At 41.7% G+C, this 27,321-nt stretch overlaps 4 protein-coding genes across 8 annotated transcripts; all 4 read right to left on the reverse strand.

The window, feature by feature from the left end:
• Positions 1 to 357: 357 nt before the first annotated feature.
• ndfip1l (Nedd4 family interacting protein 1, like) lies at positions 358 to 4,852 on the reverse strand. 2 transcript variants are annotated; one of them, XM_086131725.1, is made up of 8 exons: positions 4,660 to 4,852; positions 4,267 to 4,354; positions 3,016 to 3,146; positions 2,711 to 2,767; positions 1,908 to 1,995; positions 1,489 to 1,613; positions 1,331 to 1,397; positions 358 to 1,122 (listed from the first exon to the last, which is right to left on the reverse strand). In XM_086131725.1, the coding sequence occupies exons 1-8, from the start codon at positions 4,687 to 4,689 to the stop codon at positions 1,019 to 1,021; spliced, it is 690 nt and encodes a 229-aa protein (XP_085987851.1). In that variant the 5' UTR covers positions 4,690 to 4,852; the 3' UTR covers positions 358 to 1,018. The 2 variants fall into 2 exon arrangements, with proteins under 2 accessions (XP_085987851.1, XP_085987852.1); XM_086131726.1 differs by lacking the exon at positions 2,711 to 2,767 and having other exon boundaries at positions 4,660 to 4,851.
• Positions 4,853 to 5,613: 761 nt separating this feature from the next.
• endou2 (endonuclease, polyU-specific 2) lies at positions 5,614 to 10,658 on the reverse strand. Of its 2 annotated transcripts, none has more exons than XM_086130576.1 (7): positions 9,691 to 10,658; positions 8,766 to 8,897; positions 8,477 to 8,579; positions 7,111 to 7,232; positions 6,852 to 6,964; positions 6,449 to 6,602; positions 5,614 to 5,947 (listed from the first exon to the last, which is right to left on the reverse strand). In XM_086130576.1, exons 2-7 carry the CDS (start codon positions 8,865 to 8,867, stop codon positions 5,693 to 5,695), a joined length of 849 nt encoding a protein of 282 aa, XP_085986702.1. In that variant the 5' UTR covers positions 8,868 to 8,897; positions 9,691 to 10,658; the 3' UTR covers positions 5,614 to 5,692. The 2 variants fall into 2 exon arrangements, with proteins under 2 accessions (XP_085986702.1, XP_085986703.1); XM_086130577.1 differs by having other exon boundaries at positions 8,766 to 8,939.
• A 112-nt stretch (positions 10,659 to 10,770) lies between these two features.
• rnf14 (ring finger protein 14) lies at positions 10,771 to 16,993 on the reverse strand. 2 transcript variants are annotated; one of them, XM_086130574.1, is made up of 9 exons: positions 16,927 to 16,993; positions 15,833 to 15,988; positions 15,176 to 15,306; positions 14,905 to 15,097; positions 13,972 to 14,369; positions 13,659 to 13,887; positions 12,936 to 13,108; positions 12,507 to 12,637; positions 10,771 to 12,391 (listed from the first exon to the last, which is right to left on the reverse strand). In XM_086130574.1, exons 2-9 carry the CDS (start codon positions 15,978 to 15,980, stop codon positions 12,331 to 12,333), a joined length of 1,464 nt encoding a protein of 487 aa, XP_085986700.1. In that variant the 5' UTR covers positions 15,981 to 15,988; positions 16,927 to 16,993; the 3' UTR covers positions 10,771 to 12,330. The 2 variants fall into 2 exon arrangements, with proteins under 2 accessions (XP_085986700.1, XP_085986701.1); XM_086130575.1 differs by having other exon boundaries at positions 16,655 to 16,965.
• Positions 16,994 to 17,629: 636 nt separating this feature from the next.
• On the reverse strand, positions 17,630 to 27,182 carry hspa4a (heat shock protein family A (Hsp70) member 4a). 2 transcript variants are annotated; one of them, XM_086130573.1, is made up of 20 exons: positions 27,119 to 27,182; positions 26,851 to 27,000; positions 25,717 to 25,774; positions 25,503 to 25,643; positions 24,985 to 25,107; positions 24,521 to 24,620; positions 23,822 to 23,955; positions 23,500 to 23,744; positions 23,330 to 23,406; positions 23,068 to 23,219; positions 22,881 to 22,987; positions 21,994 to 22,127; positions 21,373 to 21,554; positions 20,581 to 20,658; positions 20,244 to 20,393; positions 19,700 to 19,825; positions 19,496 to 19,603; positions 19,254 to 19,373; positions 18,532 to 18,693; positions 17,630 to 18,311 (listed from the first exon to the last, which is right to left on the reverse strand). In XM_086130573.1, exons 2-20 carry the CDS (start codon positions 26,955 to 26,957, stop codon positions 18,111 to 18,113), a joined length of 2,505 nt encoding a protein of 834 aa, XP_085986699.1. In that variant the 5' UTR covers positions 26,958 to 27,000; positions 27,119 to 27,182; the 3' UTR covers positions 17,630 to 18,110. The 2 variants fall into 2 exon arrangements, with proteins under 2 accessions (XP_085986699.1, XP_085986698.1); XM_086130572.1 differs by having other exon boundaries at positions 26,851 to 27,163.
• Between the last annotated feature and the right edge of the window lie 139 nt (positions 27,183 to 27,321).

Consider the following 27,321-nt stretch of genomic DNA (forward strand, 5'->3'; position numbering starts at 1 on the left):
CTAAACTGGCATAGGTTGCATCCCTAACCCGAAGGAGTAGAAGCACTCTCGAAAACGGATGCACATATGTGTAAGGCATTTGCTTTTATCACTTGTGGCTAGGCAGGCTTCATGTAGATCAAGAAACTTTGCTCAAAACGTAAGACAAAATGATGATTGCGGTGTTGTTCCTTGGGCTGCCCACATAAAAGGTCACTATAAAATGTGCACTGACTATACTGATTCTATCTTGAATATCGCACCAGCGAGGTGGATGGAGAGGCAAAAATTAAGTGCTCACGTAGATTTCTTTTTTAAATATTTGAGAGAAACATGTTTCTGCAAGATTTTGGGTTGTACAACAAGAACGTACAAGAATGTGTTTATGACTTTAATTTTCCAAAACAGGGACACTCTGATGGTTTAAAAACATTGTTGAACCTCCACACGAATACAAGTGATCATAAAGCACATTTCTACATTTAATGGATACTTAAAGACATTGTTTTGCTTGTTTTCATGAACATTCAGCAAATTTCCCTCATCACTGATAACACGACAGACATGAACACCAGCGCGTTTGGCCCATTTGTTCAAAAGAACCAACTCATTATTATTTTCTCCATATACAACCTGCACAATCCAACATATCGACTTGGCCCAAAAAATAAAGTTAAAAGTTAAATAGATGATTTCTGCTCTCCAGCATCCCTCTTCTATGTACAAATGAGCTGGCCTGAAATTATACAGACAAGATGGTCCCCTGGTGGCTAAGAAGTGCGTGTCAGCCACCAGTGGGCCACACCAGTAAATAAGGCAGACACTTCAGAATCGCAATCCGCACTTTTACAACACTAAACGAGTGAAGGTCATTTATTTTTAATAGAATTTGCTAGATTACACCAAAAGAGGACAAAGAGGTTGTGGATTGTCCTTTTCCGATCACGCAGAGGAATGACAGTAAATGTTAAGTAGATGGTTTTTGTTTTGTTGTGTGTTTGTGGGGGGTTTTTTCAATCGAAATAGGATGTCACTGAGCTCAGTAGATGAAGAGAACTCGGGTACGGGGCAGCGTGGAGAAAGTGTCGGCCATCTTGCGGATTCGGGTGTAGTTGATGAAGCCTCGGAGAAAGAGCAAGAAGCCTGGAGGGAGCACAGACAAGTGTTAGCATCTAAACTGATTCCTATTTTTGTATTTTTCCCCACACACACTCCTTTTGTATTGGACAACGTTGGGAAGTAAACATGGTGAATAGTTTGTACTGTATTGAGTATGAGTACTTTAGCTACCTCTACACAGTTACAATTTGCAGGCGTAAAATAAGGACAACAGTCGTAAAAGGCTACTCACCCAACACCAGGAACACCCACCACAGCCAGTATTGTCCATCAAAATAACCAGGAAAGTATGTCGAGAACTGCGACCACAAAGATGGGAGTTAGAAGAAGAGAAAAAATATATACTTTTACTAATTAATGGACACAGGGAGTTTGTTAAGTGTCCGTTACCCTGACGATGAGGACCCATTTGATGAGGGAGAGGCCAAAGCCGGAGATGGCCCCGTAGCGGCCGGCCGCTGAGGTGGTCAAACAGAAGGACAGGAAGAAACCGATCCAGTTGAACAGGAACGCCACTGAAACAGCAAAAAGGGAAGGGAGGAAAAGTGATTCAATATTAAGGGAATAAAGTTGTTACAGAGCTGTAATGAGGGGGGAAAAAAATACTGCGAGAACAAAGTGAGGAAAAAAGGTGGTCATTTTAAGACCGGAAAGTTGTATGAAGATAAGCGGCTCGGATAATAGATGGATGGAAGTCAGAAAATAAGATGGAAAATAAAGTTAGGACAGAAGTCAGAGGGTTTAAAAAAATACAGAGAATAAAGTTGTGGCCAAGTTAATACTTGTATAATATACGTTCTTTTCCTTACTGAAGAAGGTCAGCATGAAGATGCCATCGTTTCCTATCCTCAGCTGATCAGCATCTTCAAAATCATCTCTGGTTACAAAGTCTTCATCCTGCATGACGAGAGAGAAACAATTTGAAAACAATATACACATGTTCAACAACATTGTCACCTTTTCAATATTGACCAAATAAACATCTTGAATATTCAGAACAAATTGAACTAATACAAGCACAGTGGCAGCTTGACTTCCGAGTTTATTTCATGTCGTGTCAATCCGTTCCAGCCTCCACCAAAAATATTTTGGGTTAAAAAAACAAAAACAAAACACCGTATTGTAAACGAGTGAATATAACATAATGACAAAATATTAAGAAAACAACCGTTTTTAATTCAACTATTGTACATCTTGTATTTGTTTGACGAGTCTCTAATAGGCCTGACCTGACTGGATGGTTAGGCTGTGTGTGAGCATGTGCGTATGAGTTGTGGCCTACAGCAGCTGCATGAAAAATAAGTCAAGGTACCATGGCACGACAACAACACATACACACAGGCACAAGGCACAAGGCACAAAAAAAAAAGCACAGAGAGCATGTTGAACAGTCAACACAATGTTTAAAAGTCTGTCCATCCAGCACTGGGAACTACAAGAAGACATCGAGAGGTGCACAGGGGCACTCATGGTACACACCCAAACAGGGAACACACACTGTTGCTCTCTCACGGTCTTGACAATGCGCAAACACACAGTCAAAAAGAAATAGTCTCTTACACGCACACTCCTACATAAAGATAACAGGCACATACATGCACACACACGTTACCTCCAGTGAACTGCGTATGACATCGTCAAACGTCTCCAGACGCTCTCTGTGCTGAGGCTGTGGCCGAATGCCAGGCGGCAGGGAAACACAACACCGGGCAGTCAAACACAGCAACCACCCACTCAGACCCACATTCAACACCGTAACTGGTACGTACTGGCATGGACGCCCCCTCCCCCCAACCTCCTTCACTTTGGATGTGTTGGGAGTCCCATTTTAACAAAAAGGTGCTTTACATTTCCTGTACTGAATACAGGTAGCGGTCGGAAGCAGCACAATGAAAGGATAATCAGTGTCAAACTCACTCTTGCGGGTACCAAGGGAACAGTGGTCTCCGCTTTGGTCCTCTCCGCCTCATCATAGGAAGGTAGTGTGGTCGCCACATTGTAGGACGGCGGCTTGGGGAAACTCCCCTCCTCCTTGTAGTCAAAATAGGCTGAAACATAAACAACAGAACAGTATTTAGGTTGACATATTCAATAAGAAAAATTACACTAATCACAATTTTCCGTCATTTTTAATGCCAACCTCCACCCCCACCCCGCACAAAATATTCAGACAAAAAATGTTCTTCCCATGAATTGCAATAAAATTGTATGTTTATCATTTAACATGATCAAAATGCATTTGTACTACGAATGCTTACCCATGAGTGTGATGGGGTGTTTACAATTAAAATTATTAGCTTTGTGCGCCGCTGACATCATTTCCTGACGAGGAGTGCCAGTGATGGCAACTGCCACCATCTATGTTTTTGTTATTTAATGTCCTCTACAGCTCTGGTTTGATCGTTAAGATGGGAAACATTAACTATTCCCAGCAGATGGCAGCACTGGTTGTCTTTTGGATGTGCTCGCCACTGCCACAATAATGTGTACTCTCCTCAATAAAACATGTCTGATGTTTTGAAATGCCACCGACCATTCGTGACAAGCAGCTTGTAATTGATTTAAGTGTTTGTCATGTTAAATATATGACAAATAGTATCACAAAAGAGAGAAATAATGACAGAGAAGGTTTAAATTAACAAATAGAAGAGTTGGTATACATGCTTACATACACACACGTATAAATACTACTACTAAATAGCATGCCGATAGACACGCTTTTTTTGAGTGATGAAACATGGGGGTGGGGGTACTGTAAACAATCACATGCATTTCTTTCCGCTATTCATGGCAACTTGGTCCCTATACCACTCAAGAAACGGCATCTATACTCCAAATAATGGCCTCATATCGAATTTCAAACAAATGCACTTCATCGCTAGTATTCTCTTGCAACTTAGCGCAACAGATAGACTGATTAATTCTACCTTCTGGCATCTTTTGGACGAGCATAATTGATCTGCCTGTCATTACACGTCACTGGCATAGATCGATCATCAAAAACACATTATTTGTAGAAAGTAAATAAGAAATCGCAAACCAATTATTGGAACAGAATGGCATTCAGTGGCACACCAGGTGATCTGTGGCAACTGCTGTTAAAGTCAAGAGACCAAATCGAGCTGCACTGTCGTGCATTATTCACAGGCTCAAATCTCTGTTTCTTACCAGCGTTGTCCTCTGTGACGCTGCTATAAGGAGGCGGCGCGTCTGCAGCTACCTGCTGGTTACCTTCAGCCTCGTCCACGTTGGGCAGCTGGACAAACACACAGACAGGCATGATTAATCGCACACGGAAAAGGGGCGGATGAGTCGATGGAAAAAATTCACTTCCCGGTTAGCCTTACGCCACAACATCAATAAGCGAAGTCGTTACGTGGGCGCGCTTAAAAGATTTAGCATTCAATTAACAAGCATTTCGTGCAACAAAGGGTTATCATGAGGTATTGTCGTTCGCATCGAACGAATTGAACTGAAGTGCCTTGTGTGCGTTCGATGCTAAGAGACATTTAGCGTGTAGGCTAGCCGTATTAGGCGTGAAGGGGGAGCGATACGCATTACCTGCTGATATCTGGCGCTCGGCTCAGCCATTCCGATTTGAACGGCGAACAAAAATCCCAGAATAAAATCGACACGCCACCCAGATCCAATTCCTCAAGACAATTATATAACAAACTGTCAATTCGCCGGAGGAAGAAAATAGGCTGCTTTCAGTATGTGCGCTGCAAAGATGGTCAAGTTACTGAATTTATGAAACCACTTCCGGATGAGGAGAGTTTGGTAAAATAAAGGTTAATGGTTAAAAGCAGCATCAATTAAAATTTGTGACAAAAACTCGGCTTCTAAAATTGTAGTAGCTTGTGATTATTTCCACAATATGCGTATTGTGTGCTTTTAATGCCGAGGTATGTTTTGTTGTTGCGATACACAAGCACGCCTCATGGTTTTTACTTGAATAAAATCCCGGACAACCTTTGGTTTATCTACTCGAGCTAACATTTTTCTCCGTGCCAAGCAATTTACGTCACTAGTCGCAACAAACCTCCCACGCCCCTCCACCCTATTTCGGAAAATGCATACGAGTCGGTGACAAAATTGGAATTAAGACATTACAGATATTTAAAAAAATATTTGGGTCAAATACAATAAAATGTATTTTTAAATTTGCAAAGACGACGTCAGTGACAATTGGAATTTTGATGCGAAAAATAAAGTACCAATCACTTTTCTGTACGGCTTACCCTCATGAGACTGAAAATCAATTAAACTAAAAATGTGTTGAGTGTGTGCATTCAACAAAGGTGGGTAATACCATTCGATTTTTAAACTACAAATAAGTTAAAATAAGACAAATAAAAATGTGTAGTGAAAAGAAATTAAGTGTCAAGATGCTTTCAGCAAAAGGAGTAGGTGGGCGATAAAACAAATGGAGAAAAAAAGTGAAAATAATCATATTGAATGTGCAGAGGCAAGATAAACAATAAAAACAATGGTTTTATTGGTTGTATGGTTTTATTGTATCTTCAAAGTAAAATGAAAAAGACAACAAGAGTACTTGTACATTTTGGGATGTAAGATGAAGCTGTTTATTAAATTAAGTGTTTTTTTGGTACTTAAGAAGCACGGGGTAAGTCGTGCCGATATGCTTCTGGTTGTAGTGGTGGCACACAATCTCTACGTCGTAGAAACTAAACTGGACTTTCACCCGTTCATTGGGCGAGCTGAGGAAACACAGGGTGTAGAGGGCAAATTCAAACTCTGGACTGACGCCGATGAAGATGCTGCCTTTGGGTTTGATGCCATTCTTCCAACTGAACTGCAATGCCAAGATATGCTTGTTCTCGTCTGGCTGGAGGGAACACAGACATCTACATGTCAAACATGTAATAAATACATTTATTTTGAACCCCGAAAGCTCATGTATATTATTTGACAAAAATGAAGGATGACGTCACTATAATTATAGTTCAGTTTTATAAATGTTAGATTTAGTTTCTGGAGTTTTTTTCGTGCCATTAAAGGCATTATTTTATTTCATGAACAGGGATTCTTTTTTTTTTTCTATTTGGAGTTATTTTGTTAGTTTTTGATCACTATAACTTTGCACAGGACCCCTCAAAATAATACCTAGGGTAGTATCGAAACTACAAGACCGTCATTAAACATTCACTTCTTCCATCCTGTTACGTTAAAAGCAATTGTTAGTGTCCAACAACTATTTTATGTCACACTAGCGTCTAGTGTGACATGAAATAGTCTAGTGACTAGACCATGGGGTAGGGAAACTGCAGACTGCTTCATTCTTTAATCCAGCACACCGAGCATTTAGTTGTTCAAGAAACCCATGTACATGTGGTGAGTTAGTGGTGACGCTGTAGCCTTTGTAATCAATGTGTCCTAGCTTCTCCTGTAGGTACAGCTGGATCCAATTGTGGAAGCCTATGACCGTCCGCCCTCCTCTGGTTTCTCCAACAAACACGTGTTCGAAACCTGATGAATCTGGCCTGGAGGGAATGAGACAAGGGATCAGAAACCAATGATAGGCCTTCAAACACAATTTTATGAATATTATTAAACAATGTTACAGACTTGTGCTCTAGAAAATGGATGGATGGATTTTCAAATCTCTTTTCACAGATCCTACTGGTTCCCACTCACAGTGCAGCCTGCCCACAAGCACTCAGTCACACAGTTTGGCGGGGTGGTGCAAGATTCCCGCATTACATTTTGCCTCGATGCCAGGTTGCACCCACCTGCTGGAGCCTTTCCTTGCGTAGAGTTCAAACCAGATTCTGTAGAGCTGCTCCTTGAACTGCGTCTCATCTTGCGGGGAGAGCTTCTTCTCCACCAGGTATTTATGAGCTATCTGAAAACAGCCAAAATAAACCTGCTGTAGAATAAGATTACAATAAATAGGGGCAAAAAAAAATCTATCATCATGTGGAGGCAAAAACGTCAATAAAAAACAAAACCATGTATGCAGCACCACAATGCATGTTGTCCACATTGTACCTTCATAGTGGGAGTCTTAACTATAGAGTCCAGGAACTTGTGGTTCTCCGCTACCTCCTCAGGGGTAACGATTTCTGGCTCCCCAGTGTCGCTCACATAGTTATCCAACAAGGAAATAAAGGCTGTAAATGCAAACACGCCCAAAACAAATTAATATGCAAAGAGACACACAGATTATGCATACCTTGAACCTTATGGGAACACTTGAGAGATAATAGTTCATTCTAGGTCTATACCGCTCAACAGTATTCTTTCTAGTCTCTAAGGTTTTTGAACATTCATCCATCCATGGTTTGCTTTTTCTTGGGCATGCGCCACTTAATTCCAAAAACTGTTGTCATAGACTACGTCACAAGAGACGTCATCATATCACGCAAGATCAACATTTTTGGTAAAATTATGTTGCAACTCTATGCATTAACTCACACCAGACCTTCTGCCAGACTTCAGTTCAGCTAGCAAGTAATGAGGACAAGAACTAAACAGAACGGATGGAGGACTCGTTATAAGTAATATCCCAATGGAAGCATGTACAAGAACGAGATTGGGCTAAGGACAGAACCATGAGGGATACCTTTATAAGGGGGGCACACAAAGGCATTTAATGTAAATGCCTCTACCATGTGGACATGCTAGTTAACATAAGTGGGACAGTGATCTCTCCATAGTAATAACTACCTGCAGAGACAAGGTTGTTGTTTTTCCAAATGACCACCCTATAAACCACTTAAACAAAGCCGAAGTCTTAGCAATTTCTGGTCATGTGATCCAAGAAGTGGGCGGGGCTATGTTGCTTACACTCGCTGGCTGGGCATAGTGAACCCTGTGTACTCTGCGCTTATGCAACATGCCCTGTTCGTCATAAGGAGATTATGCTAGTGGATGAAAAAAGCTTTGCTGTGAGGCGATGTAACTGAGGTCCAGGGAGTCATCACTGGAGCACTTTGTAGTACAAGATAGGATGTCACATTTGTGGTCATCCAGTCGTTTCCTCTACAAATTGTCCTCGTTCAGGTCAGAGGAGCCTGCTGGAGCTGACTTTAGGTAAGAGGGAGCACACAAGAAATGTTCAACTCAATGCCTCACACCCCCTAATAAACACGTCACTACTAATGGCAGAATAAAGTATACATTAAATGCACCTTGCATGAATAGCAAAACTGCTACTAATCAATGCCCTCTTAAAAAGATTTGCAATTGTTTCCAAGAAAGCACTACTTTTGTCAAAATGAAATTCCTGAAATTACTCCAATATAGTTCACTGGCACCACAATGCCACAAGATGTCGGTAAAGCATTACGTTTGTCTAAATGAAGCTCCTCAATTCACAAGTTCCTTGGCATCAAGATGCCACAAGATGACTCACCTAAAAAAGTCTCCTTCTGGAAAATTTTCTCGTCGACAAATTTGAACAGAGGATATCCCGCCCCGTCGCTGTCATTGTCGGCCATGTTGTCACCTGCTTTGCCCTGAAACAGGACAAGAGTACAACAAAGTATGGTAACACTTTTACATTTGATGACTTATTGTACTTCTTTGCATAATCTGTAGTACAAAGTTTAACGTGAAACTCTTTTACATTAATATGATGTAAGTCATCTGTGTTTATTAGTCAACGGTTTAAGAGAGTGCCAGTGTGTACGTGTATGTGGCACCTGCAAAGATATCCTGTAGTCCTTTCCAGGTCGTAGTCTGTTGACATCGTTGTCCCACAGTTCCTGCACCATGGCAGACAGCTCTCTCTCACTCTCGATCATGATAGGACTGCGCAGGTAACTTCTCAGATACTGGGGAATAAGGAATTTTTTGGGGAATAAGGAGCTGTTTACCTGTATAAAAAGATGTTCATGAACTTAGAAAAAAACCCTAGCTATTTAGGTGTTAGCATTGTTAAGATTTTAATATAATTAAATATGATATAAATATCGCTGTGACTTTATTATGGAACAACTTCAACGGGAATTTATATTCAATTGTAATTCACGATGATACATATTATATTCCGATATTTATATCGGAATATAATTTATATAATATAATATTTATATAATATAAACACATTTACCTGAAGACGAGTAAAACTAAATATTTTTATTCCTATCGGACTCTTACAAGAAAATCTTTGGGGAACATTGGCAAAATATTGTCATTTAAATACAATATAACATCCTTATATTTTTGTATTTCCATATAGACCACCAACAACATTTTTTTATCATAATTACAATACTTTTGTAACATTTGTAAAGGAAACGCCCCCCCCCACCCCCGGAAAAAAAAGGCATACTAAAACTACAGGTACAAATCACATTTTGAGGCCTCATAAGGTTGCAATTTTGAGCACTCCTAAAATTGTGGGAAAAGTTTAAAATGTGGTTGAAGCCTGTGTAAAGTCTGTTGCGCTTGGATTTAGATCTAAAAGAACTAAGTTCAGCATTCTTAGATTGATCAATTAATTGAGTTTCAGCGGACTGGAATACAATGTATCGACCGCATCTTCCACATCCATGCCACTAAACTTTGTCAATTTGCTCATGAACCTTTGAGCTCCAAGGCCGTGTGCCATGATCCAACACTGACCTTTTTCCCCCCCAGTTGGGAGCGCTATCCCGCTTCAGAGAGGCGATCACACTTGTTTGCCGATGTTCCTCCGCGATATTCAGGTTCTGCTGTTGTTGATGGTTTCCTGCATTTGTGAGAGAAGATATGTCTTTAGGGGCATAGTAGCAGTCAGTTTGTGTGTGTGTGGATGGGAGGGGGATACGGCAGGAGAGAGGGGGGCCATTTTAAAGGGTTATCCCCTGTCAGCAACTCTGGCCAAATGGGTGACACAATGTTGTCGTCTCTTTTCAGTCTCAGGCTCAAACGTGTGCTCTTTTGTTTCTTTAGTATTTCATTGTTGCTCCCACACGGGTAGGACAGCACCACCACCCGGATTACAAGCCTCAAAATGGGTCACACTGCAGGTAACAAGACGCCTTGTGGGGTCGACACACACGGCTCTAGAATGTTAGTGCAGTGGGACTCAATGTTGTAAAATACAACACGTATGTATTGACAAACACTCTATGGTGCATCAATTTCTGGTACGGTAGAAGACATTAATGTTCAACAAATATGGCTAAAAAAAAATCCCTGCCAAAGTCTGACAACATCCCTTTGAACAATTTGATATATATTTTTAAATTATAGCCGAGGTTGACATTGTGGCTTCTCTCATTTCCCCTACATACTGCAGTTCAGTGGTTCTCAATAATTCACACCAAATATTATCCTACAAAAAAGAATCTTAAGGCTTAAGGCATGATGAATCATTTGAAGAGTGAACATTGAAGTCACTGATTCTTTCACATAATATGAAAGACATTTCAAGTGCCCCTCATGGTACAAGTACGCGGCCATAAAACTGAATAGACTGAAATAAAACTACTCACTCATTTGAAAATAAGGAGAAAAAGGGTCGATAGAGGTCATCAGGGAGCTCGAAAGGTATTGTTAGATTCAATAATCTAATAATTTTCTACCTATGTTTTTTGTACCCCCTGTGGTCATCCACCTTCCCCCATCAAAAAAAGAAAGTAAAAGCAAAACACTTCAAGACTGGCTGAAGACTCAAGCTTTTTCAAACCCTGAATACAAATGTGACAAATATTGGATGCATGATTTCAGTGCCAAACGGAGGACATTTATTTTGAAGTTGAATGAGGGTCCTTGCGATGACAACAAAACCAAAAAAACAACAAATTTCAACTTGAAACTTTTGGCAACTCGTGCCACAAACGCCCCTCCTCTGTAGTAACAATGTTTAAAACCACACATGACACAATCAGTCCCGATCAAAACACGAGATTAGTGAGGTTTTTGAAAGGACATTAGGGGGAAACCATAATCATTTCCAAAATACAAAGACTGCATTTAAAATGTGCTGATTCCGTTCTGTCACTACTTCCATATAAAGAGGGACACTCCAAAAATGTACTCTCTTTGACTGCCCAATTACTTATTTTTGTTTTGTTTGTTTTTTTACCGTTTTCTTTTGTGGCATTCAATTTTCTTAATGTATTTATGTCAACATCTAAATCAAACTGAAATATATGTGCAATGGCCGGTCAATGAGCGAGTACATTTTTCAGGGACACTGACGTAGACATACACAGCCACTTCACTGGGCCCACTACCGTGAGATCCCGATATTTTGGTCCTCCCGTGCAGTGAAATGAGATCATGAAAGAACAATTATGGTCTATTAGCGCATACTGGGCTATGTCAGCGCATTTCATTAGCATTTCATTCCACTCACCAAATCTTATAAAAAGCGAATGAATCCAAATATTCCGATAATGTGTAATACAGGGGTGCCCATTACGTCGATTACGATCGACCAGTAGATCAAGGACTGGTCCCAAGTCGATCCAAGGGGTGGAGAGGGGGAGAAAACCCCCCAAAACATTTGTGTCTCTGTGCATGTTAGTAATATATTTTTTGTGTTAATGCACACTGCACCCTAATCATTCTATCAGTCTCACTTTCACAAAAAGTATTTTAAAAAGAAAAGAAAATAAAGCAGGTAAGCTTTAACCTACGGTGACATGACTGCGTCACCGGAAGTTGTTCGCGGTCAGCAGTCTGCAGTTGCAGCTTGTGATCAGACTTGTTGCGCTATATCTTTTATCGTTATCTTATTCTCATTCAGTTTGTTTTGTCCAATTCGCCGAGGGGACGGGCAAACAATGGGAATCTGGAGGGCCGAGAGAAGCATTTTAAAACGGTACGTGTGAGCTACGATTGTCAACAGGCTGCCTAAGTGCGTCGCATGCCTCAGCATCAGGCTATTGCTCATCATGGCATGCGTGTGTACGTGCGTGTGTATGCGCGCGCGTGCCGTAACGGGTCGATCGCGGGAGGTTGGTTGATTGAAAAGTAGATCTTCGGTCAAAAAAGTTTGGGCACCCCTGGTGTAATACATTTATTGGTGTAATCATATTTTTGGGGGGTACATTTGGCTGTATGCTTTATAAAGCCGCATTGCTGCCACAATCAAGGCTATAAGTGCTTTCTAAACATTCTAATGGATGTCATTATACGGTGTACCTAATCAAGTGTCAAATTTGTGACGATCATGAAGGAAAAAAAACAAAACACTTGGCCGCAAGAATCAAAAGATGAACAGACTGTGGTGTACGATAAAGTGCATTCAGGCGGGGTGCACTACAAAGAACATCAGTCTTCTTCATCACTCCATAAGGCATCTTCTTCATCCAGATCCACACCGTGGAAGAGTCTACGGCAGTGAGGGGGGAGAAAGACAGAGAGGGGGGAAAAAAAAAAGAAATTTAGAAACGTTTAGTTTAGACAAAACGGAGGCGTCTTGACGTGAGGAGGAAGGAGTGACTCACTGTTTGTAGCAGGGTGAGTGTGGGTTGTTAAAGTGACTGTACGGGTTGGCTTTGTTGAGCACGCCCAGACACAGCCAGCAGAAGTAATGGTGGCACGAGGTGCACGTCATTTTGTTGCAGCCGTCTACTTTCTACACGCATACGCACACACACACACACACACACACACACACACACACACACACACACACACCCGTTATTGAAATTATGTCAAGTTCAAAACAGTCACGAGTTTCATGGAACATAATGGTAAAGTGTCAGCTGGAAGTTATGTGTGCTGTTATTCTTTATCCTTTGTGTATTTTGACGGATGGATGTCAGAGAACCTTCATTGAGACATCTGGGAAGTGTTTTTGAATAGGGGAAAAAAAAAATTAAGTGGTAAGTGTCATGTAGTAGCAGCCTGAGATCAACAGGGGGAGCCCCCACCTGTATGTTGGTGCCACAGTGGGGGCAGCATTTGCAGTTCTCATTGAGCCAATCTCTGCTAAAGGACTCTTCCACGGCTTTCTGGATCACCCTTTTCCCAAAGCGCTGCTCCATAAACTTTTTGCCCTCGGCCGTGGCAGACAGGTACTCGTCTCGAAGGCTGCGCAACTCCTCTGTGGCAAATGACAACAACAAAAAAAAAATATTTGGGATAGGGGTACAAATGACAGAAATTACTCTAAGTGAAGTCTCCAAAGTAGAATAATTTGGAAATCAACCCCACATTTGTGAAAAAAAATACGCAAAACTCAAAACAATGATCAAGTGTGATGTCAGGAAATCTTGTGAGATTTAAGATGAGTAAGATGAGACAATAAACATTATGTACGGTACCCTGGTTTCACCAAGCAGATGCTAACGTGTATATACTGAATACACAACACTTAAAAATTTCGCATGACCTATAAAGCTCTTACAAAACTATCTACTGGTAAAACTCTGGAAACATCTTCCCGTTTCCCTCTCTGTTCCACATCTGCCAGCTATCTTCATAAGGTGGCTACGTTGAGTTTATATTTATTATTACACTTAGCTTTTGTTTACAGTTGTACAACATTAAGGCGTGCTAAGATTTTACCATAAGACATTGTCTATACAGTTCAATGTTTTAGGATTGCGATGCTAGTATTTGTTATTTGCCGTCACTGAGCAGAATCAAAATACCTGCGGGGATCTTACAGTGCGAGACCCCATGGTACCCCATCTTGCACAGCGTGCAAAAGGCATACTGGCAGACGGAGCAGATGCCCATGGTGGTGTCGGGCTCCACCATGACCGGCGTGCCGCAGGAGTGGCGAGGGCAGTACACAACGTCAGCCATGAGGTCCAGAGTGGATTGGAGCAGCAGGCGGTCATAGCGGGCAAACAGCTCCTCGTTCACCAACTGCTTGACCTGGTGAGTTTACAAAGTCCAAACAGGGAGGGTGAAACATTCATAAGTGACAGTACATTGGGACTACATATAGCAGAATGGTACCTGCATAGGTGCGGCTATTGAGGAGCACTTGGGCTCGGGGCAATTAAGGCACTGCACATTGCCGTCCCGTATTTGGATCTGGAAGTATTCTGTCATGCAGCCTTTGCAGTAAACATGTTGGCACTCCTTAAAGCAGAGGCAGTCAGCACCCCGTTTCTCCGTAAAGCAGATGCCGCAGCAGAAGGGCGTGCCGTCGAACACCCTCTGTCGTTGCGCCTCGTCAAAGTCCAACAGATGAGGTAGGAGGTCCGCACGCGTGTCCACAGACACGATGGCCCGAGGGTCCAGAGGGAGAGACGCCAACGAGGGCGGTTGGTCACACTTTTTCTTCTTGACTTCTCTTTTCATCTTCTCCGAGCAATCGCACGGACTCCCGATCTGTGTCACATCCGAGCCAACTTGCAAAGAAAAAAAAAAACTTCTGACTCATTGACCAATCAAGTATGGCAGCCGTTAATAACGCAAAGCACTACAGGTGAATGTTTTAGAATTGAAAGTATGTTTTCCTCAATATTGTGATTGCAGTTCAATATGACATAATTTTTCCATGTATTCTTTTTTTACAAAGACAAGCAATGAATGTGTCTGTATTGCAATAATATCAGATTTATTATAGATAAATGTTTTGGTCTTATGGGTTAGACTCAGACTAAATTGAAGGCAAATGAAATATGAATTAATACGAAAGACAGTTTATCTACCTCAATTGGACTTGCTAATTTACTAAACACTTGGAGGATTTTTTTTTCTTCAACATTACAGCCTCTGCGATTTGAAAATTGCATTCTACTACACTGCGATGTCGAAATGAATTTGAGTAATTCTTGGGCGCTCGCAGAGAGTGAACAATTATTCTCTCCCAAAAAGAGCCTTTAAGTAACAGGTCCTTAACATTGTTGAAGCTACTGAACTCCACAAGTCTTTCATTCCTACCTGCAGCCGCGTGGTCAGCTTTCCTGCTGCGCTCCCCGCTCGCTTTACTTTCATGCCTGGCGACTAAGAGAGGAGACTGAATGCCCAGGAACTCCAGCACCTCCTCGCTGAGGAACTGAATCCAGGTGAAGAGAACTACACAGCCTCGGTTCTCCTCCCATAGTTCATCCAAGCGTCGGCACAGAGAGCTCATCTGACCAGAACGAGCAGTAGAAGGAGGAATAATTACGGGTCGTGAGCAAAAATAGTCTCAGGTTGTATTGTGTCACACCTGTCCTCTGGTCATCCATTTTGAGCTGACAGTGAAGATCGGCGAATTTGTAGATGGATAGTCTTCAGGAAGCTCAAAGTTGAGAACCAAAGGAGGCAAGAAGCTGATTTTGTATTCGGTTTGCTTCTCCCCTGCAAAAGATTTAAAATAAGGGGAGGACTGAGAGAACTGGAGTGGGTTCACACAAATTTTGTCATCTTCAATTTAAAAAGTGCACGACTGAAAAGAGAAAAGGTAGATTAGTTAGATGAATATTGGGTGATATCCAGTTCCAGTTTTGACATGTACGGGCAATCCATTACTGCACAAAAGTGTGGTGGGTGCACATCTGCATGATAGGAGAAATTAATGTTTTTGTTGTCTTTTGTCATCTTTCAACAAATACTGATTGAGTAGACACTGACAGATGTTAGGACTTGACCAATATTATTATTATTATTATTATTTTTAGCTCGGACACCAATGCATCTGCATCGGTTAAATAGGTAAATGTTATTTCACACCTTCCATAAAATATTGATGGAAGAAGTAGGTGTTTGGACTCAGACCAATATTGCACTACAGAAAACGGTGCTACAAAATGATTAGAGTTTGCCCACTGTAGTTCTCAAGCTCATTTCAATCAATCATTAGGTTGACGCCTCGCACCCACTATACCTTTGACGACAACTTTGAAATCGGGGGGAAGCTTCATGCAGAGCTGGATCTCTCCCCCCTGGGCAGAGTCCGCTCGATGGAACTCCTCTTCATAAATACTTGCTAAGGCAAGCAGCTCATCCTCCTGATCTGACTTGTCCTGAGACATTTACATTCCTGGTAAAACAATACAGTCGTAATTAGGACAGTATATAGTACAGTGATAGTAACAAAAACAACACGGTATTCCTGCGAATAGAAAGGCAACACAAGAACACAAACCAACAGGGCAGCAATAACAATACTGTGATACTGGTCTCAAACTGGTAGTCTGGGGGACCATTTGCAGCCCATATGATAATATTTTGCAGCCCTCCACTTGACATCTAAGCAGCCGCCTGCTTTTTTTTGCCATATTGCCCTGGTCTTTTTGTGTGGTGTGTTTTTCTGAAACACTTACGTGCTACCATTGGCTGGGGACAGCTTTCAGTGCAATGTAAGTAGCACCGAGTGGAAGGAGAAGGTATCCTTTCACCATGTCACAGTCACGTCTTTTTCAAAACCCTTTGTTTTTTTGTTTTGTGGTGGTGTGTGCGTGTGTGTGTGTGTGTGTGGGGGGGGGGGGGTGAGCGCATGTGCGCCACAACATTCCATGAATGCACAGAGAATGTTGTGGTGCTCAGACGTCATTACTCAGCGACTGTACCAGACCAGGAACTACAGAACCAAGGAGATCCAAGAGACGACTAGGTTAGGAAGCCGACGTCGTTTTCACGTGACGTATGTCAATTCACTTTCGCTTAACATTTGAAAAAAAAACAACAACAGAAGAATATAATTTACCTGATCCAAGTGGTTTAACCCTCACCTAAAGTATTCAGAGGAGGCGTGTGCGGAAATGTTCTGTTCGACAAGAGTGATTTGACATCAGCCGAGCAATAGCGAGCATTCTTCAGTGGAAGCTGGCGTTAACAGTGGCTCATGGCCGACATCTGCCACCGTTTCTTTAACTTGTCAGAGCGTCGACATTGTCCGCTCCCGCGTGTGTACGAGACTTCTAAGAGTAGACATAATGCCACGCTGAAAAATAAAAAGTAGGAAAACACGTTTCTCACCTTAACAGTGCCAAACGCTATAGACGTGTGCTCAGTGCCGATTGCATTGCTGTACCTGATTGTAGCAGCGACCCCGCCAGGCCTGGAGGTATAGTCGCAGGTAACCTCCGCTTTAAAAAAAATAACGTATTGTCCAGGTGAATTTACGAATACAGTATATTAAATCAGGTTTTAACGTCTTTTAAAATTGAAAGTTGTATTTTGATGCTAAAACAAATTCTAAATGGAAAATTTCATCATGGATGTTCCTTTTAACATGAAAACAAAATAATGCCTGTAATTTTTTTGATCTTTTTTGTTGGGGTGGGGCGGGTGTCCCTCTCAATGAACTCCTATGGCAAAATTTCAGTTTCAAAGAGAAAAACTTGCAATTTGAATGTAAACAAATACAAACACAGCTTGATTAATGGTTGGAGTTTATTAAAATCTTCCTAAAGGTAAAGGTGTATTCATGGAACTAGTGGTTTTCTTTTTTCATAATTCGTTGTGTCCCCAACATTCTATCCTCGGCGTGTTCTAATTCTTGGTCCTTGGGGTATTTCATAATGTTTAGACACCAAGACAGTACCTTAAATTGTGAATATAAAACACATAAGTATCATTTTTAAGTTGGTTTTCTCTGTTCTCACCCACTCCCACAGTGGTCCCTGGAATAAAAATACCATTATCTAGTTATAATTTCCTCTTCAATAAATGAAAAATATCACTTTATGGTCCTTGTTTTATTTGCTTTTTTGATGACTTAGCAACAAGAGCAGCACCTCGGCGAGCATTATGTAGAAAAAACACAACCAGTGAAGAATCATACAACTAAATGAATGAGAAAAGCCATACAACAAATGAAATACTGTAAGATAGTAAGGTGTTGTTGTTGGAACTCAGTACAAGCACATCTGTCCTTTTAAATCAAAATACAAAAAAACAAAACAAACAAAACATTGCTTTAAAGTGGATGAAAATGCACGTTATGTTGAACTGCAAACATTCCAGATTCTTCAACTCGCCATATTACCTTGACAAATGACCTGCAACCATCTTTGCGTATCTGAGTGTGACCATTACAGATGCACTAGTCTGTAGTCATGAAGAAATAGAACAAGTCAATGAGAAGTACAGTATTGATAATGGAAACGCTGCTGGATCCTCACAAGTGCCACATAAGCGGGGCAAAATGGCGCAAAAGGTTAGTCAATGTCCATTTCGGGGAGCTTGTTTTCTGCCGTTTTCTGCGCCGTGTCTGTTTTTTTGTCCGAGTTGGGGGGCTGTCTTTCTGTTGTTCCCTCCTGCTCGTTGGTGAGCCCGTTGTCGGGCTTCTCCTTTGGCGGGTCCACCTTGGGCTTGGGCTTTGGCTTCGACAGCACGGGGTTGCATGCCGAGTAAAGCTCCTGTGGAGAAATAAAACAAATTCAACAATTGATATCAAGAACTTCTCATTATACTTGTGTGACAATAAGGAATGCTTCAAATGGTACTTAGAACATTATTTGACAAAATTACTGTTTTAAAATAAGAACAGGATGTCAATGACAGTCACAAGATGGAACAGATTCTATTCCACATTGGAGGTTCAACTGGGTATGAAATAATTGGCCATGGCTTCCTGACCTTGGCCTTGGCTTGGATCTCGCTGACTTTGACCACCGGGTCCAGTGTCAGGTTTTGATTATTTTGAAGATTCATCTTGTTGTTCATCCACGCCATGGCATCGTTCACCTGCTTCTCCATGCGGGTCACTTCCAGCTCATCTAAATGCGCATACTGCTCATCCTGTACGGGAGATGACGTGAGTCATTAAATAGTAACATGAGTCCTTTTTACATTTTACACACTGACAAACTTAAGTAGCATTTTGATTTTAATCAATCTCCCACCCGTGTCTTGGAAAAAAAAGAAAAAAGGACACAAGTTTGCTTCTTATTTGTTACGATTTTCAGCTATGTCGTTACAGGTCTAGAAGATAAATTACTGCTTCACCTCACCACTTATAAATGAATGTGCACCATGTCTTTGTCATTAGGCACAATTAAATCCATGATTGTGTCCCACCAGGCTCCTTTTCTTGCCACATACAAAATAAAACAATGTGAATATGATTCCAGCCATGCTGTCTTTTTTTTTTTTTTTTAGATAGGAATTAAATTCTTTGGGAAATAACCTGATAGAAAAGGTTGGAAAATGTTACTATAACCAACAAATAAATCACAAAGTAGGCAACACTGTACTTTTGCAAACTAGCCCAGTGGTTTGCAATCATGTTAGTGTAAGCAGCGCATGTCCTTGTGAGCTTGAATTCATCAATTTGTCAGCCAGCCTTAGTCGATTGTTACCTTTGCTTTGTAGGCGTTGATGATCTTCATGTACATTTGGATTTGCCGGCCCAGCTCCTCAAACGCCCTCGGCCGCTCCTCAGCTTCTATGGCTCTCTCAACAATAGGCTGCCCGATTTTCTGTGGGCAAGATGAGACTTTTTATTGGACATTTTTAATTATTTATCAAGTAACTTTGGTTACCCAGGGACCAATCACAAGCAATGTCATTGCTGACAAATAGTTTCAATCAATACTGGTACCTTCAGTTCTGCCAATTTGTCAATGTAAACTTGCTTCTTTTCATCCTCTCCATCCTCATACAGCCAAGTCTCTGTGTCCTCCAATTTTAATGAGAATGCGTCACGATCCTGTGTGTAGATACACACATACAATAAATGACAAGTCTGCAAAATTGGAATCAAACAAACGCAGTTTTGAGAAATGTTTTGAAAATATTTTCCCACCGCTTCAGTGACAAACTTCTCCAAGGGGCCGAACAACTTGTCTCTCATCTCATACACATACTCCTCCACGTTGTTCTTGGAGTCGTTCCTCTCCTTCTCCAACTTGTCTTGCATTATCATCTTGCCCTAGAGACATGACCGCAATGAGACGTGACCAGTGTATGATGAAAATGGTCACTTCAGAAGTATTTAGGTGACAAAGGCAGATTGCAAAAACTTAAGGCATACAGTGGAACCTCCATTTTCTTTTTCCCCAATTTTGTTGTATCTGCACCGTGCAATGACAATAAAAGGTGTTTAATTCTATTCAAAGCAGTACGTTTTCCCCAGGGGGGGGGGGGGCATAACATGGTGTCCTAAGGAAATAATTATTTTAACATTACAAAAACATGGAAACCAACCAGGATTACATGTTCTGAAAAAATTTCGAGTCAGATTCACATGTATTTATTTATGTATTATTAAAATGAAGACCAACCTTTGCCTTAAGCATAAGTACTCTTGAGTGCAGGCTGGACATGCCTGGTGCTTTTTAGAACCTTACCTCATTCTCCACAAACGTATTTAGCACATCAGTGGACAGCTGCCAGTACAAATTGGTCTCGATGGGCAGCTCCACCGTCTTTGTTTTCACTTTTGGCTTCTTTGCCTGAGGCTCGTTCTTTTTCTCCTGCTTGCCTTCCTCTGTCGCCGTCTGAAAATTACGAGTGGGGAATTTTTCAAGATGGAACTTCATCCCAATTTATCGCAAGCCCCAGATGTTGTTTGTACCCTCTACAGGCATCCGAGCAATCTGATTGGACGTCTTTTTCTTGGACACGGTACCAATTACGTTTTATTTAAATCAAGTTTTCACATACAGTCAAGTGCACAACTTTTACCTCCATCTCTTCTGTGTCAACTTTCTTGTCTCCGCCAGGAGCTGCTCTTTGATCTTCCTGGTCTACTTGCATTTTGTTCTGATACAACAACAACAACAACAAACAGGCAAACATGATGTAAACGTGAGCCACCTCCTCCAGATATTCTGCAACAGTGTTAAGCATTAAGGAGGTACATAAGTACCATAAATCTTTTGCCATGACACTGAAAGACTTTGCTAATAATTTCCATAGTATTAGACCTTTCTAATCATCAGTGATGCAATCACCCAGGTGAATGCACACCTGATTGTATGATTCTTGGCTATCTTTTCAGCATGGCTGCATCAATGGACGAAAAAGACCATCTGTATGGCAGTACCACCGATTGTAATAAGTAATATAGTAATATAAAAACAATATACTACATGCTAGAGGTTGCTCAACAACTTCAATAACCAGGGAAGCATTTAGAGAGAATAAAAGGGAACTCCCTGTACCTGCCTGCTACATTCCATTGTGATGACAAAACCGCACGTTCAAGGTGTGAGCAGATGGGCCGTGTGAAAGAGTCTTTTTATCTCTCTTTTACACTTCCAGCAAAAGCCACTGGGTTTTTTTGCCTCTTTTTTCATGTCATTGTACTGCTCAAACGGCACCCTCGCAGAGTAGGGGGCCAAAGTTGACCAAGCAACTTCTCAGGCGGCATCATAACATTCAACGAGGAGGGCCACTGCTTGTGTTGGGGGGGGGGGGGGGGGGGGGGCGTAAAAGAGACCTTTTGTCTCAAGTCCAACTCAATATGACACACACCTCCTCATCCTTCCCCGTCTGGTCGGTCTCCATGGGCTCCTCTCCATCTGTCGCTTTCAGCACCTCGGTGAGGGAAGCGCCGGACACGCCGAACAAGCCGTGAATGTTGACTCGAACTTTGACCTTCACCTTGGCGCTCTCTCCCGACGACTGAGGGACCACGTTTTGGATCAGGAACTGCCCTTTGGGGAGGAGATGGAAATGGTTAGCCCCTCTCTTCCATGTTCGACACACAATGATTCATATCCAACCTCCAAGAAACACCTTTGCCTCTCAAACTGTATGCAAATAAAAACTATCAGCATTATTTTATTTGCACAAGCAACCTGGTTAACCATGGCTGCAATCCCATCAAATCTTTTTCGTTCCAAACTTTGCATTCTACTTTGGATCTTAAAAACAGCCATCATTTGATGCTAGAAAAAGTCCTAAATGCCCGAAGAGTGTTGTAAGGGTGGTGAAACTTAAAAATAATTTTAACCTTAAAAAAAAAATCTCATGCTAAAACCTTTGAAGCCAGTCAGTTCCATTTTGGAATGCCAATTAACTGAGCATGATGAGATTTCCATCCTCATCATAAATTTGGGTGATTGTTGAAGCACACTGGCAGGCATACTTTACCTATGGAGGTGTTGGGGTACGACAGCTCCTTGGGGTTGTTGTAGTATGCTTCAAGAAGGAAGGCCTCCTTCCGATAAAAGGTCAGCATTTTGGTGAAGGGAGAGGCGTGATTCTTGGGGAATACCTCACAATCACTGTCAAGAACAAGACGGGATCAGGTCAAGAGAATGTGATTCTAAAAACAAAAAGGATGTTATTCTACTGGCAGGGAGTGGAGGATAAAGTAGAAATGCATAGCTGTAGACAACAACAGAATACTTCTCTGGATATTCTTGTGCACATGGATGAAAGCACAAATAGAGCTGCTCAATCCAATTTGATAGTTTGAACTTGAACGTTTCAGAAATCAACTTCCTATTTGCATGCTACCCACTTTTTAGGGAAGTGTTTTTGGCATTATCTTGAGATTTATGTCACCTATATACCAGTGTGCATAATTACATACATATGCATAATTTAACCACAAAAACAAATTTGCCAAAATTCATCATGGCAAGCAAGGTTCCCAGGTCTAATATCAGCAATAGAGATTTATTATTGGACTTATTACACATTTTTTAAAGGTGAATGGAGGACATTTCGTAGGTGTATAAATGTCCGTCAATAATCAAGATGGTGATGACATTTTGGACATTCATCCACCCAATTTATTTTGTGATGATCATGACTTATGGGTGAGCTGGAGCCTGGGAATCTAACATGTACTGTATGTTTTTGGACAACGTATCAACTCAAATGAGATTGGAACCCAGCACCTCAGAACGGACAGGCCATAACGCTAACCATGTTACCGAAATGCTGCCCATGTGTGAACATGTTCAAATGTGACACTTTCGACAATCATGAATGCATGTCAATTCAATACAAAACAAACAAAAAAATCTTACCTCAGTCCTTCTTCCGCTGCTGAGTTCCATTTAAATGAGATCGAGTAAGGGACAACGTCCGTGATGGAGAACTCTTTGACTTTTAAGGCCGGAGACAAGATGGCACACTGAGAGGGGGAAGAACATTTGCAGATTGCCATTCAAACTGTATGGGAGGAACCAAAACTTGCATTTCGACATACAGTACCTGCAGCGCACAGCCTCTGACCACAGCCTCATCTGCATTCAAAGTGGTGCTCAGCTCTTTGCCGAAGAACTTGCTGATGCGTTCCTTGATGGCGGGAATTCTGGAGGCGCCGCCGACAATCTCGACCGCGTGCACGTCTTCTTTCCTCAACTCTGCACACAGAGGATGAGAACAACGTTGATCGCTACTTAATTTGACCGCATTGGTTGTACACGTGCTGACAATGGACAATCCAGCAAGTATTAAAGTGTGATGCACTCACTAGCTTGTTCCATGACACTGCGCAGGGGGTCCTCCACTTTGGCCAGCAGCCCCGCACACTTCTCCTCAAACTGACCTCTGCGGACACCAAACAAAACAGTAACTATGACGAATAATGGTGGGAAGTATTTTGGATGACGCTAACACACATGGAGTTTATTTGTATCTCACCTGTTGAGTTTGCTGGACACGTCAATGTCATTCATGAAGCACTCAATGTTAAGGGGCAGGTCGGACGAGTTGGCGCTCATCAGCTTCTTGAGCTTCTCGCACTCCTGGTAGAGGCGCACCAGCGCGCGGGGCTTGGACCTGACATCCAGCTTGTACTTCTTGGCAAAGTCCTCGCAGAAGTGGCTCACCAGAATGTCGTCAAAGTCCTTCCCGCCCAGCTCGGAGTCGAACGCCGTCGCAAGGATCTGGAAAAACGAGCAGATAATATTTGGCCGCTAAGCATGTCTGCGAGATTGTACAGCTCCAATCCTTAAATAGTCACCTTCAGCTTTCCCGTGTTGAACGCACAAACGGACACTTGGTAACCAGAGTGGCCCACATCGACAAACACAACTATCCTGGGCTTCTCTTCTGGACCTGGTAAGTCCTGCTTGTAGATGCCATAAGCCAGAGTTACTGCAATACAGAGACAATCACAATTTGCAGTCTCTCTGCTCATCATTGCAACATTGCACTGCCCTAAATGGACTTTGCTGAACAATATGCCCGAATAAATGGAACAGGCTTCTTCAATCATTGCTAGAAGGCAAAAAAAAATGGCAACTGAATCGTGAGAGGGACTTGGTAGTTACTGTAATAGGTTTGTGGGAGTGTGTATGGAAAAGCATTCAATCAAGTTTTCAGCATGTCAGTGAAACTATGTAGTCATACCAGAGCGGCATACATGACTTTGTGATTCATATTCAACAATAGCATTTAAGCTACACAATGAAATATTTGGCTCTCAACTCATTAGAGAGCTTTGTGAACCATTTTCCTCCATACAAAATAAAGAAAAATAGAAATAACCGAGGGTCAAACTGTATTAAATTAATATTAAGTGTCACGCTTTTTAAAAACGTTATATGTATATATTTTTTTAGGCCAAACAAAAGATGCTCACTGAACAGAGGTCTTATGAGCTACGCTGGCCTACCCTAAACTTTAGATTACACGACTAAAGGGGTGTGTGTTTATGTACCAGCTGTGGTCTCGTTCATTAGTCGCAGACAGTTGAGGCCGGCAATCTGGGCGGCATTCATGACAGACCTCCTCTCTATGTCGGTGAAATAACAGGGAACCTTTGGAGAGAAAAGTCACATGAGCTTGTCTGTTTAGCTCGGGGATTTCCTAGAGGAGAATGAGGGCTGCAAGAAAACGGATTTGTGAAAACGTAGGGGCGACTGTAAGCCACTTGCCTAGAACCCAATCAATCAATAAATAAATAAATCTAAACATGAATGAAGAGCCTGGGCTTGACACTCACATAAACAATGTAAAGCGCTCCAAGCTAAATAGCCACAAAGAAAGCCAGCAATGTATTTACAACTTTTGGAAATGTGTGGTTTTTTTTTTTAATGTATTTTAGTTTAAGGCTTTTTGTGGCTTGACCTTGTGACTCAATTGACTCCTACTATATCGTGGTAATGAGGCATAGTTGCTTACAGAGATGACGCAGTCGGCCACTGGTTTCTTCAGGTCGCTCTCAGCTGTCTCCTTCAGCTTGGTCAGCAGCATGCCAGTCACCTGCTCCACGCTGAACAACTTCTCTTCCTCCATGTACATCACCTGACATTCAGGAAGTGTTTCATTAAGCATACAAGATCATGAGCGTCCCGGGAAAGAAAAAAAAAGTGAAATATCCAAAATACACAGGTTCAGTAAATATGTGAACTCCCAAACTGCGAAGATTTTAAGTTGAAATATCATCAGTCACCGCTAGATGGCAAACATGTCTTAGTTGCGCTTACATAAGTTTTTATTTTTTGTAGATTTGGTATGATATGCAGGACATAGTACCTCAACAGTATTAAATTGTGAAAAAAAATTGTTCTTGCACTTAACGTTGCTTTCTTGTCCAGCATTTTTGTGCCATTCTTGAATCGTCTTATTTTATTTTATTTTTTGCAAGCCCTTCGCACAGGGAAAAAAAATACAGGAAGTGGTTATTTTGCACATCTCACCTTAATACCTGTACACCCAGAGGGCATCTGCGCAAGGTCGTACACCAGCTTGGACTTGGCCGACTGAACATAAGGATCGGAGAAGGCCCGGCCATGGAATCGCTTGAAGCCCTGAACCGTATTCTGACAGTTGGTCACCACCTGGATGCAAGGAGTGAAGGATGAACATGACACGGTTCACTGAGTATGTAGTTCTGGCAGAGGACATGCTCACCTGGCTCTTCGCAGCAGCTCCTATGGATCGATTGCGTGGCCCGAATGAGACGAATGACCTGAGAACATAAAGGAGTTACAGTACATGTTTAGGTCATCTACACTAGCATGACCAGAGGGATGTTTGGGGGGGTCCTCAATGTCATTGATTCCTTTTGGGAGGGAGTGTCCAATCAACCTACCATACATGTTTTTGGCATGTGGGAGGCAACTGGAGCACCCAGAGTTAATTCAACAGTTTTCATGATTAAATTATTCTCACGGTTAAAATATTACATGATAAAAGTGCAGTATATACTGAAGCAATTTAATTTACGATTACATTTAAGAGATTTTTCCCTCAATTAAAAAAATCAATACTGTTCTCATAATAAAGCATGCTTCAAATAAGCTGAAACGTTACAAACGTACATTAACGTAATCATACATACTGACATGTACATTTACATAAACATTGTCAAACAATATTATTCTAAATAATCTTACTTTTAAAGTGCTACCTTACTTTTAAAGGGCTAAAGGCATCAAGAAATATCACAATGTGTCGATTATCGACATGACGAATAATACAGAATAATGCCTAAATCTCAGAAGATTTTAAGCAAAAATATACTATTCACTGAAGTTATTTCCGTAAGTATTGCTAGAATTTTCCAACAAGCATGGCCTACAGTCGTCACCTTGGAAGCGCGGAATGTCACAACAAAACACACCAGTTGGGCGGTGCTTGAGCCACCCAGTGTTAGTAACGCAAATATACAGAACCGCACCGCCCGCCAGCGGTAACCAGAATTCAGCCTCCAAATGTACAGTTAATAAAAACTATGATCTTGGCTAACAAAGCTAGCTCGAATGGCCGAACGTGGTTACAAGGCGAACACGGTGCGAGCTGTAACCACATTCATGGAATGTGACAGTTGTAAGATTTGGGAAAAACAAAACAGCGTTCATTTAAACTTTAAACCGGGATAGTTACTTAAAGCATTTAAAAGTCAAGTTTAGCTAGTAGCAGCGAGTCACAAAAAACGCTGCGTTCACGTGCAACATTATTACCCCAACACCGGTGGGGCCAACTATGAATCAAAATAAATTACCTTTGACTGTCATGAAATATAACTCACTGACAGGTACTTACGGTGTGCATCTGTCGCTGAACTCGTTCGCGATGGTCTCGATCCCACCGGCTCGGGCTACAGCGACATAGCAGCTTTGAAAGCCCAAATCAAATCCCACCACAGACATCTCCGAGCCGAGTCTTCAAACTTCACTTGAGTCGTTAAGTACACTGGTGTTAACAATAGACACGTGTACGCCTCCGGTTATATACTGGCGCAAAAGTGCAGCGAAGTAGTTTCAAGGCTCCGTTAAATTGGGTTAAAGTAACCTGTAATCATAATCCTCACCGTTGACCGGTGGCTCCGATCTGTGCTGGCTTGCCTGTCTGCAGTTTCAATTGCGGTCTCCGTCAAATCACGTCACCAGGTCGCGCGAGATCTGGGTCTTTCCAGAAACATCGTTCTGGATCTTTCGAAAGGTGTGACAACTTTGCTATTCTCCATAGTCCTCGAATGTGTTTCTAGAATATTTTCAAGTACGTCCTGTTATT

Source organism: Hippocampus guttulatus, chromosome 15 (genome assembly GCF_054856545.1).
Source record: "Hippocampus guttulatus isolate MCC_2025c chromosome 15, RoL_Hgut_1.0, whole genome shotgun sequence".
Classification (NCBI taxonomy): domain Eukaryota; kingdom Metazoa; phylum Chordata; class Actinopteri; order Syngnathiformes; family Syngnathidae; genus Hippocampus; species Hippocampus guttulatus.

Coding starts and splice junctions, on each gene's coding strand:
- ndfip1l (XM_086131725.1), bottom strand. CDS start 4,689: ATGGCTGAGCCGAGCGCCAGATATCAGCAG. Junction 3,147..4,266: donor CGTCACAGAGGACAACGCTG/GTAAGAAACAGA, acceptor TTTATGTTTCAG/CCTATTTTGACTACAAGGAG. Junction 1,614..1,907: donor CTTCATGCTGACCTTCTTCA/GTAAGGAAAAGA, acceptor TTGCTGTTTCAG/TGGCGTTCCTGTTCAACTGG.
- endou2 (XM_086130576.1), bottom strand. CDS start 8,867: ATGATCGAGAGTGAGAGAGAGCTGTCTGCCATGGTGCAGGAACTGTGG. Junction 8,580..8,765: donor ACTACAGGATATCTTTGCAG/GTGCCACATACA, acceptor GTCCTGTTTCAG/GGCAAAGCAGGTGACAACAT. Junction 6,603..6,851: donor GCAAGGAAAGGCTCCAGCAG/GTGGGTGCAACC, acceptor CATTCCCTCCAG/GCCAGATTCATCAGGTTTCG.
- hspa4a (XM_086130573.1), bottom strand. CDS start 26,957: ATGTCTGTGGTGGGATTTGATTTGGGCTTTCAAAGCTGCTATGTCGCT. Junction 19,826..20,243: donor ATACGTTTGTGGAGAATGAG/GTAAGGTTCTAA, acceptor TCATGTCTCTAG/GGCAAGATGATAATGCAAGA. Junction 19,604..19,699: donor AGAAGTTTGTCACTGAAGCG/GTGGGAAAATAT, acceptor ATCTACACACAG/GATCGTGACGCATTCTCATT.
- rnf14 (XM_086130574.1), bottom strand. CDS start 15,980: ATGTCTCAGGACAAGTCAGATCAGGAGGATGAGCTGCTTGCCTTAGCA. Junction 15,098..15,175: donor AATGGATGACCAGAGGACAG/GTGTGACACAAT, acceptor CGTTCTGGTCAG/ATGAGCTCTCTGTGCCGACG. Junction 12,392..12,506: donor CACTCACCCTGCTACAAACA/GTGAGTCACTCC, acceptor TCACTGCCGTAG/ACTCTTCCACGGTGTGGATC.